This window comes from Jatropha curcas, chromosome 6 (assembly GCF_041381405.1).
Source record: "Jatropha curcas cultivar XTBG-Jc1 chromosome 6, XTBG_Jcur_1.0, whole genome shotgun sequence".
NCBI lineage: Eukaryota > Viridiplantae > Streptophyta > Magnoliopsida > Malpighiales > Euphorbiaceae > Jatropha > Jatropha curcas.
Window position 1 is genome coordinate 28,256,900 of NC_143156.1, and position 11,370 is coordinate 28,268,269.

Below are 11,370 nucleotides of genomic sequence, written 5' to 3' on the forward strand. Positions count from 1 at the left end.
TTAATTATGTTCATCCGTCAACAAAATAACTTGAGAATTTTATTAAATTAATGAAAAAAAAAATACTAAAATATTTTTTACTTTTCACTTAGTACCCTCTAGTGACTGAAAATTTTTTGAAAAAACGCAATATCAATTTCCAATTTGTACTATATCATATGCCGTTGCATATAAAAATTATGACAGGGTTATATAGTGATTCTTATCACACAGAGGCCAATACTAAGTTTATGCTGGCAAATTTGTTTGGTTCTCAGGAACTAAATTGGGACACCCAACTCTGTCCCTTCTGCAATTTTGGAAAGAGACAAGCAAACCCAACAACTTTCATAATCATGGGACCTTAGAGCAAGGTGGCTTTAGTCTCCTCTGGCAAGAAATAACTATTTCTTTATTGTGGATTTTCTTTTTCACATGATTTGAATTTTATTTCAAGTGACAAATCAAGTCTGACTTTAGAATTATTTTACATATATAGACACACACGGAAAAAAGAAGAGAAAAACAACAAAAAACAGAGAGGAAATTATGGCTTAAAAAATTGAAAAGAACTTTGTTCTAGATGTTCCAAGTAGCGCATTTGATTCTGGAGCAACAGAAGAGATCTCTTCTTTCCTCTTGGCATGCAAATGCACCATCTGCTTATTCATCATTTGATTTACCTAACAAAGTCCAAAGTTCCTCATGAAATAAAAATCTTGTTAATTGGATATGAAGACAGATATTAAAACTTACCTTCACAGAGCAATTCCATTCACTAATTTCTTCTTCTTCTTCTTCTTCTTTGATAAGATATGCAGGTGTTGTTGATACTTCTTTTCAGCCTTGGATGTCCTTCACCTTCAATCAGCTTCACCAACCAAGCAGGTTTTCTTGTTCTGAACACAAGGTATCCCATTGCGAGACCAAACACTGCTCCAAATGCATATCCCGTGAAAACAGATTTCCATCCAAATCCATTTTCATCAGAGTTTGAATCTTCTTCGCCTGATGGGGTCGTGACTTGTTGCCTTTCACCAGAATTACAAGCCTTTTGAAGTGGAAATCCACACAGTCTTGTGTTTCCTTCATACGAGCTATTATCAAATGTGTTGAACTGAGGGCCTGTAGGTATGGGTCCTTCAAGTTGATTATGCGAAACACTAAATACTTCGAGGGATGTCACAGTTGCCAATTGGATCGGAATCCTTCCAGTAAGATTATTTGAAGAGAGGTCTAAAGTTTCCAGATTGGTCAAATTTCCTATTGATGGTTCAATATTGCCTGTGAGATGATTATGAGACATGTTGAGCTGCTTAAGTGCTTTAAGCTTTCCAACTGACTTGGGAATTTTGCCTGTGAAGTTATTACCTGACAAATTAATGGTTGTTAAAAGAGTTTGGATTTTCACCAACTCAATTTCCAATCCTTTCAATGTCAAGCTCACAGAATAATCATAAGAGGAGTCATTTGGTGATCTCATGTATGTCATGTTCTGGTCAACATTGATCATTGCATCGAAATTATTGAAATAATATGAAGGCAAAGGTCCGCTGAAATTGTTGTTGGAGAGGTCCAAAATCCGTAGCTTGGGAAACGGATAGTTGGCAATGGAGTGGCTTTTCACTAAACCATGAAGTCTATTGGATCGTAGCTGTAGAATCTGCAACTTTTGAAGAGTTTGTAGAAAAGAAGGGAATGTGTCCTCTATCTCATTATTGCCCATGTCTAAAATTTCCAAATCTTTACAATTGGAAATGGATGTTGGGATTGTCCCTTGCAGTTGGTTGCCATTGAAATTCAAATATCTCACGTTACTGCCTTCTGAAAATACTTGAGGGAGAACTCCATTAAAGTTGTTCATACCCAGATGTAATACTGAAAGGCTGCTGCTGAAGTTTCCCAAACATTGTGGAATGGGACCACTGAAATTGTTACTCGACAGGTCAAGGATTTCGAGTGATTTTAACTCACAAACTGCAGAAGGAATTTCTCCTGTCAATTTCTCATTTGATGAAAGAATGAGAACCATCAAGTCCACCTCATTGAAAATTGAACTGTGCCAGACAACTTGTTATGGCTCAAATCAACATATTGTAATGTATTAGACAACCTCAAGGTTATTAGACTAGAGAGCCTCCAAATATCTGAAGGAATTGGACCACTAAAATTATTGTATGAAAGGCACAACGCTCGGAGTTGGTTACAATTTCCAATGAAAGATGGAATTGGACCATTGATATTGTTGCTTTCCATAAGTAAATAGGAGAGCTGGCTAAGGTTTGCAAATGAGGGAGGAATTGGGCCACTAAAATTATTGTCCGAAAGGTCCAACCAATAGAGTTTTTCAAGTTTTCCAATGAAAGATGGAATTGGGCCACTAAAATTATTGTATGAAAGGAACAATTCTTCGAGTTGGTTACAGTTTCCGATGAAAGATGGAATTGGACCATTGATATTGTTGCTTCTCATATGTAAATAGGAGAGCTGGCTAAGGTTTGCAAATGAGGGAGGAATTGGGCCACTAAAATTATTGTGTGAAAGGTCCAAATCTCGGAGTTGGTTACAGTTTCCAATGAAAGATGGAATTGGACCATTGATATTGTTGCTTCCCATAAATAAAAAGGAGAGCTGGCTAAGGTTTGCAAATGAGGGAGGAATTGGGCCACTAAAATTATTGTGTGAAAGGTCCAAATCTCGGAGTTGGTTACAGTTTCCAATGAAAGATGGAATTGGACCATTGATATTGTTGCTTCCCATAAATAAAAAGGAGAGCTGGCTAAGGTTTGCAAATGAGGGAGGAATTGGGCCACTAAAATTATTTTCTGAAAGGTTCAAGAGAGAGAGTTTTGATAAATTACCAAACAATGCAAGATTAGACCCTATGAAATTGCAACTGCTGAGTTGCAGTGATTCCAATAAATTTAGATTTTTGAAAAATTCATTTTCTAAATATATTGGAATTTCAGTCTGAGAAAGAGACAAATGGTAGAGTGAAAGACTCCAATTTGACGTTGGAAAAGAGCCATTGAGGCCTTCATTGTACGCTAAGTCTAAGACTTCGAGATGCGGAAGCTGAATTATATTGTTTGGAAATTTCCCTCTCAACCCAGAAGATAAAAGTCTGAGGGATGACAAAGAAGTAGATAAATTGATAAAGGAATTAGGAGAAACCAAAGACAGGTCTGCAGTGCTCAGGTCTAATTCTTGCAATTTGGTTAAGTTTCGAATAAGCTTGTCAAAACTAGCAGTTGTTTCTAATGTCAAAGAGTTAAAGGAAAGATCAAGAGAAACCAAATTGGATAGCTGACTGATTTCTAATGGAATTTGGCTATCAAAGTTTGAAAAGTTTAGATTAAGGTGTGTCAAGCTCAACAAATGGCCAATTTGAGATGGAATTATGGAGCGTATGAAATTATTGTAAGAGAGATCTAGTTTTTGAAGATGATGAAGAGTGAAAATAGAATTATTTGAATGGAAGTTACCGTAAAGCATACTGTAAGAAAGGTTAAGCCCAATTACATAGCCAGTATTAAAGTCACAGCTGACACCATCCCAAAAGAAGCAACAATCCGTGCCCTCTTTCCATGAATCTGTCTTGGGATAAGAATTAATAAAAGAAGGAAAACTCCTCCTAATGGAGAAGGAGTTTTTGAATTGGAGCAAGGCATTGCTTTGATCAAGCTGGCAAACTACATTTGAGAAAAGGGAATTTGTAATGTTTGAAGAAAGAGATTGAAAATGGAAGTGAAATAGAAGGAGGCAGAGAAATTGAAAATGCCACAGTAAGCAACCAAAACCCATGTTTTGTGTTTGCAAAATTTAATTATGATCAATTTCAGCATATATCACTCCCTATTTATAGACCACATGATTCCCTATTTGTTTGAATCATGATAATGTTCTCTCTCCTTTTTCTTTTTTCTAATTATTTTAAACATTCGCTCTTTAATTTCTACCAATTAGTGCAAGAGCCACTGTAATTCTATTCTATTTTTATTGTTATTATAAATTACACTATACTTTGTTTCATAATTTTTTTTAATAGTTAGAATAATTTACTCTAATTATTTTTAACAAAAGTGGATTATAAATTTTATTTTTAGAAATTACGTTGGTTTCTGTTTCTGCATTATCGATCTTTTTCTCAAAGTTTTTCATTTTTTTTTGAAAAATCCTCAAGGTTTTCAAAAAAAAAAAAAAAAAGAATTCAGAATAATAAGCTAGACTGATATTTTTTGTATTTTTGAACACCTCATAATTAAAACCAAAATAAAATAAAAGTACATCTAAGAAGGCAAGAACTTTTCAAGTCTTGCATGCATGCACCATATGGAAAATTTTTGTCTAGATCCGGTGCATGACCTCATTTATAGACCAAACAAATGAAATTAGGGATTTTTTTAAAAATTGTTTCGACTTTTTCTTTTTACCAAATGTATAAACAGAAATACTCTCATTTCAATAAAAAATATTAAATTTTATTAGTTTAATTAATAGGTGGAGATATAAACAGAGTATAAATAAGTTTTTCCCTACGCCATGTACCACGTAGGGATATTATTAGAGTATCGATCCTTATCTTCGGGCAAAGGATGAAATTTATTTGCCTATCACTTATAACCCTCTAATTAAAAAAGTCAATCAACAAGTGAATAGTTAAGCCTGAGAATGACAAGATTGAAGTGTTGTGTCAAATTCAGTCACTATCCGAAGACTTATGCAAGTCTTTCTTTGCCTCTAAATTCTTTGGTAAATTAACCATTATGCTACGTTTTCGTTACGGTCATGCAAATGTAATATTCATCGATCATATTTCCTCCAAACCATAATTTTTTAATGAATATGATATTTAAAATCTACAAACTAAGAAATTCGTAGCTAAACTATGTCTGGATGTCACTTGTGAAGTAGATGGAAAAAGAAAACAAAAGGAGAGAAAAATGTTGGTTTTGACAATAGTTACGATCGAATTGACAATTACATTAAGAAAAACGATGATTTAATTACTATAACTGCCTAATAATAATTCTTTTTTTAGTTTAATGGTAAAGTGTTACATCGTGTATATATATAATAAGGTAAAACGATGATTTTGAAGGTGAGTTCAAATTTCTTTTAACATTATATATCTTAAATATTATGTTAGTTTAAGTTTAATCTTAAATTTCATGAACAAAATAAATATAAATTAAAAAATAAGTGCACACATTATAAGTAAAGAAAAAAAATTATATTTGGTCATCATTCTCTTATAGTTATCTCAATAATTATTATATAAGGATATATCAGGAAAATTATTAAGTTTTTGTTATTTGTTAAACTATTTATATTTATTAGTATTTGTACTTTATTGAGAATTATGTTCGTAAGGATTTCATATGCTTATTACATGCAAAGGTTTATTTTGCAAATCACTATAATCCTCTGATTAAAAGACAATCAGATCTTGTTCTAGAGATTGTGTTTGAGTTGTGTAACAACAGTGATCATGTTACTATTGATTAGGGTAGGAGATCGGTAAATAAAGCTTCTCATGCTTTAGCAATATTATCTTCTTTCTATATTGGTTTTCATATTTAGTTTGAGATTTCTTCTCACGTCGACGCTCTTCTCATATTGAATCTCTTTTTATTTCTGGTTCTATTCATTAATGAAGTTTCCTCTTCTTCTCTAATCAATCAACAATTATGCAAGTCTTTATTTGAAACATCGTGTCAAAATCAGTCGCTCTTTGAAGACTTATGCAAGTCTTTATTTGCTCCATAATTCTTTAACAAGTTTTCATTCCAGCCAAGCAATTTTAATCTTAAAGTCCAGCCAATGACCTAGACAAGTCTTCCTGCCTCATTATTCACGAATCAAATTTCCTTCAACCATCGTTATAGTCTACTAATTGAAAAATTCATAGATAGAATCTGTCTGGCATGTGACGTGTAGATTAGACGTTCGACAAATTTAGCTATTTTAGTAGCTATTAGTTATTTTAATAGTTGTTAGCTGTTTTAATAGCTGTCAGATGTTAGTTGTTAGCTTTTAGCTAAGTAACAATTAAAAGCAAAAGTGTTTTGATAAAAATAACTGTTTGATTGACAATTAAATTTAAAATAACAAAAAAAGATATTGAAATATTCACTTAGAACAAATATTTTTTAATATTTGTAAACAGTAGAAGGTCTCGAGTTTATCATATAGACTATAATAAATTATCTATTTTCACCAATTCTTACCTATTTAATGAAAAATACTTGCCTATTCTTTGTGACTTAAAAAATTATTTTTATCCTTTTGTCCTTTTCAGCAAAGTTCAATCAAATACTCATTCATTCATCGACTTTCTATATATTTAAAAGAAATTTAGAATATTTTCTTGACAATATAATATGATATGAATTAAATAAAATAGAAAATATGTCAATGACTAAAAAAAATATATAAAAAGGGAAGGAGAGGGCTTACAAATCGCTCATATGCATGCACATGGCCAGCAAAAACGACATCAACACGAGCTCGATAAATTAAATACTCCATAAAATCCCTCATATGAACAGACTCAGCTTCACCTTGATGAGCAGAATTAGAATTAAATACTCTAAAATTTTTAATATTTTAGGGATCAATATTTTAAATTTTTAATATTTATTGAATTCAAATGGATATATAAACAAATATTTTTTAAAAATTCATTTTCTCAATATAATGGAATTTTAGTCCGAGAAAGGAAAACCAAGGACAGTTGTACCCGGCTGAAGTCCAATTCTTGGAACTTGGTATGGGTCTGTGGATGGTTAGGTTTTGGGCTACATTGGCTAAGCCTTTGAAGTTAGATTGGGGGCTTGAAATGTCTTATCGAGGCCTATCAAATATAATTATATTTGCTTTTTATTTTTTGAACTTCAATACTTCATGGATAATGCATATTCTGTAATTATATTTTATATTCTACAATTTCAAATAATAACTACTTATGTGTCTGCGCATATACTGATAAACTAATTGATTTATGAATTAACCATGCTATAAATTTGAGATTAAGAAAAATCATACTATAAATTAATCAGATATATAATTATTAGAAATTTTTACAAATTTTTAAAGAAATACAAATAATTCAATAATAAATTATATTATTCAATCCCCTTCTTCCTCTCAGTCGGCACAATTATAGATTTATAATCAAAAGATTAAATTAAACTTCTTGATTAGATTAAAAATTATATGTCTATATAGTTTGTATTTCATGCAATGTGTATTTTACGCTCCGTTTTTGTTATTCACAAAAAAAAAAAATAGTTGCAAACCTTTACCGTGGAATATAGAATCTTTTTTCTTTTAAATCGTTATTGAAATTATAAATATAGGTTGCATTTGTCAATAGCATTTGAATTAGCTTTTAGATATTAAGATAACGTTTTATAAAAAGTTAACCCGTGTAATGTTTAGTTTTTAACGTTTTATATATGAAAAGCTACTTAAACAGTTAACAGCAAAGCGTTATTAAAACAATTAATAACTATCAAAATAGCTAATTTTTGAAGAACAAATTCATAAGTAAAATACTTCTTCCACTCATTGCGCTAGTATGGATCCCAAGCTTTAAAATTCAAATTCATTTTGCAAGAAGAAGTGTCATCATGAACCCAATAGCCAATTGCTATAAAGTCCAGTGTTGAAGGTACAAAAAGAAAAAAGAAGAAGAAAAGAAAAGCACATAAAGTTTCAGGAAGTATAAATGAAGGCATGATAGAGACCATTTAATTATTCATGTGATTTTGTAACTAGAATTAGTTTGATGTGTCTAGCAAATCAAAATAAACAAGAGTAAGACCTAATTGAAAATGAAGTGAATTATTGAGTAAGAATTCTACCTAATCAAATCTTTTTGTTAAAAAAAAAAAAAAAATGAAACTTTGCCAAGTTTTAATATATAACAAACTTCTAAGATGAGAATCAATAGTAATTGTAAATAATTCATTTCAACTAACACATCAAACTACACAAATTTCAAACATTAACAGAAAACATAGACTCATCAATGGACCCACAATTGTATGTAAAGACCATATTGGCTATGTGTCCATATCAAGGCACACTCATGTGAAGAAATCTTAAAAAGAAGTACTTTTTGTCATACTCTAATGGAGAGCTGCTAATTATTTTTTACTCTTTCCCTATTATAGAATGAAAAGAAGCAATGGATCCAAATGCTACGTGGCTACCATAGATTTAACAAGGAATAATGTTATTGGGTGAAGCACTCAAAGAAACTTTACTTTAGTTGTCAAGAGCATGGGAACCATCTTTTACTAAAAGTTTGTATAGTAAAGCAGTACTAGGAAAAAAGGACATAGCAGACTTTAATTTTCGAGACCCACAGAGAGGCCAACTTACATATTTCCTGTGGTGCAAAAGACAAGACACATGGTCACAAAAGTTAAATGTATGTATGTGTGTAGGTACATTATCTTGCCTTTAGAAAACAAATAAGCTAATATAGGGTATCTTATTCCAAGGATGACTGGAAAAAGAGAGACTGTTAATTAAGGGCATCTCCACTTGCATTTCTCTTTCTTCAACATTTATACTGTACATACAAGTTAATTTCATATTGATTTTCATTTAATTGTAAGAAGGGAGCTTCATAAATTTGAAAGAATGCAGGTTAATTTTTAACTACGGCCTAGGACAGATCAAAGAATTTTAAAACTATTTCTACATCTACTGACATCGACTCATCTGAATCTTTAAGAAGGAGAACAGTGATTCTAAGCTATTTTGTTCACTAAGAGTCATAAGAAATTATAGTATTACATACATAAATGCTAAGAAATTGACAATAATAAGATCTAAATCTAACATTCACCTTATAGTTTCATATTTATTGTAGAACAAGACATTACTTTCACATTATAATAAGTTTATGAATACACAGATAGAAGTGTTTTAGTTATATGAATATCAAAATTTAAAATAAAGATTATTTTTGATGGAAAATAAACAATTGCATAAACAGTTTCAACAAAAAAATTCACCACATTGATTAATTCTATTGCATCTTGAAATACATAGTGCACAGCTTTTAAGTGCTGCAGATTTTTATAAGTGAACTTCTTAAGAGCAGTCCTGCAAAAATTAATTAAGTCTCAAACTAACTTCAAGAAATGATTTTTTAAGAATCCAATAATATTAAATATAATCCCGACATTCTGTCAATTTTTATCTTTCTTAATTATTCAGAATCCAATGATATTAAATTTTATAATTTCCTAAATAAGGAAATTTATTAATTTTCTAAATTTTTTGTCTTTACCAAATAGTGTAACGTTACACGTGGCCACGACACGCATAACCGTCAAACACGGTCAGGTGAGAGGCAAACTCTGTTGACAAACCTATCTGCCACGTGTAAAAAAGAAAACTCCAAACAAAGCCAACTGTACAAATAACCTACACACGTACCTGGTGGAATCCGCGCTCTAAAGTAAGCGGCACGCCGATTTCACTTATACACGCCCAGATCCTTTGATCAGAACCGTAGAAATAATAGTACCGATCAAGACAACCGTCTAATATGTTGACTAATTTCTCCGCCAATGGATAACTGATCGCAAATCCTCCACCGCCAAAAGCCATATCGTACGCGTGCATCAAATCTTGCTCTACACTCTCAGAATTCCCTCCGATATACCACATCTGATTATGATCATATTTCGCTAACACCGAAACTAAGTTATCAGTGAAATACACTGTATCATCATCTCCCATCACGAACCACCTCACATTTGGCTGCCTCAATTTAAAGCTATCGCTTATTATTCTAGCGATCCTGACCGCTGATCTCGAGCTGGAGAATCTGAACCGTTTCCAGTCTGGAGACGAAAGCCTGTACGGTGGTTCCGATATTTCGGATTTTCTGTTGTTCTTGTTTTTCGGCATTTTGTCTAGCCAAACGAAGCCTCGCGTTTTCTTTGTGTCCCACCAGAGAGAGCTGTATCGGACGCGATCGTTCCATGTGGCGGCTGATCCGCCTATTCCGAAAAGGATGTGGGAGATGTTAGTGGGTCCGGTATCGAGTCTGGTTTCGGGTTGTGGGTTGTTCCGTTTTGGAGTGGGGAAACGGAGCGCAAGGGGTTTTGGGGAGAAGAAGGCAGTATACAGGACGAGAGAGATTGAGGATATGAGACAGAAGAGGAGGAAAATTTTCGCAAGAACAGTTAAAATCTCGCACGTTTTATCGGGGAGAGAGATTAGCTTCAGCTTTTTAATCAGGTTGTAACTTGGGTGCAAACGAGTCTGACTCGTTTCCTTCATTTGTCCAAAAAATTTTGTTATTAATTGATGAAGCAACCCCAACCCGTCAGAGAAATTTTCTTATACTCCTGATCAGAAAAATAAATTTCAGTACCCCTGCAAAATTCTTAATTACGAATTCAATTACACCCAGACTGGTAGAAATGTAAAATTCTGAAACTATGAGCGGTCACCGGAAAAAGAGCATTCATTTAAGTTCAGGAGCTCAAAAAATAGAGAACACCTGAAAAGCTCTATTTTTTTTAAAGTACCCATTATTGCAGGAAATCTTCTCATCGGAGCCCAAACTCAGAGGAAGGCCTAGGGTGGCGACGATTATCAACCCTTAAAAAATTTGTAGAATTTGAATTGGTGAAGCTTACCAGGAAATTTTCAAATTGAAACCCAAATAGTAATTTTATCTCTCGGCGATAAATTCTGTTTCCTGCATATTAAGAAAGAAAGCTGTTCTAACTCTGTGGGTTGTTTCTCAGCTTTTTCGGTTGAAACAAGGATAGAGACGATAGAGCCTAGAGAGAGAGAATTTTGTGAGCTAAAAAACAATGGTAAAAGAATGAAAAGAGCTTAATGATGACGATGAGTTACCAATGAAGAGAAATAAGAATTTATAGGTGGAGGTTTAACCATGTGGATTGTGGCCTGAACTTCCATATAATTGGAGATGTGGGGGATGAAATGGGACTTGGTACCATTGTTGGGTCATGCTCATTTTCCCTAATAAATGTTCCAGCTTTTGCCTTTTTCTTATCTCCCATTGTCAGGGACATACATTAATTTACATTAATTTCAAATACTAACTGAAAATATGTATATAATGAACAATCATACAGAATATATCTTACATTTAGAATAAGCATCCACGTGTTTATATTTTTCTTTGCCATTCATAAAACTGAAATTTTAAAATTAGTTAATCATGTGATACAATCAACTATGATAATGAGGTTATTCAGTGTCTATTTGGTTCCATGATTATAGTTACGACAATTTTTTTTTGAGGAGTCAAATAAAATTTTTTAAAATTTCAGAGGGGTTAAATGTATTATTTTATATTTTTAAGGATCAAAATATAATTTTCTT

At 32.4% G+C, this 11,370-nt stretch overlaps 1 protein-coding gene and 1 pseudogene across 3 annotated transcripts; both read right to left on the reverse strand.

Annotated features, from left to right (window-relative positions):
- Positions 1–370: 370 nt before the first annotated feature.
- LOC149495868 (uncharacterized) lies at positions 371–3,959 on the reverse strand (annotated as a pseudogene). Its single transcript, XR_016321136.1, has 2 exons — positions 736–3,959; positions 371–662 (listed from the first exon to the last, which is right to left on the reverse strand). The product of XR_016321136.1 is annotated as an uncharacterized LOC149495868 (transcript).
- Positions 3,960–7,564: 3,605 nt separating this feature from the next.
- Positions 7,565–11,021, reverse strand: LOC119370012 (uncharacterized). 2 transcript variants are annotated; one of them, XM_089723403.1, is made up of 2 exons: positions 9,439–11,021; positions 7,565–8,563 (listed from the first exon to the last, which is right to left on the reverse strand). In XM_089723403.1, the coding sequence occupies exons 1-2, from the start codon at positions 10,288–10,290 to the stop codon at positions 8,552–8,554; spliced, it is 864 nt and encodes a 287-aa protein (XP_089579529.1). In that variant the 5' UTR covers positions 10,291–11,021; the 3' UTR covers positions 7,565–8,551. The 2 variants fall into 2 exon arrangements, with proteins under 2 accessions (XP_089579529.1, XP_089579528.1); XM_089723402.1 differs by lacking the exon at positions 7,565–8,563 and adding an exon at positions 8,993–9,102 and having other exon boundaries at positions 9,439–11,020.
- Positions 11,022–11,370: the final 349 nt, after the last annotated feature.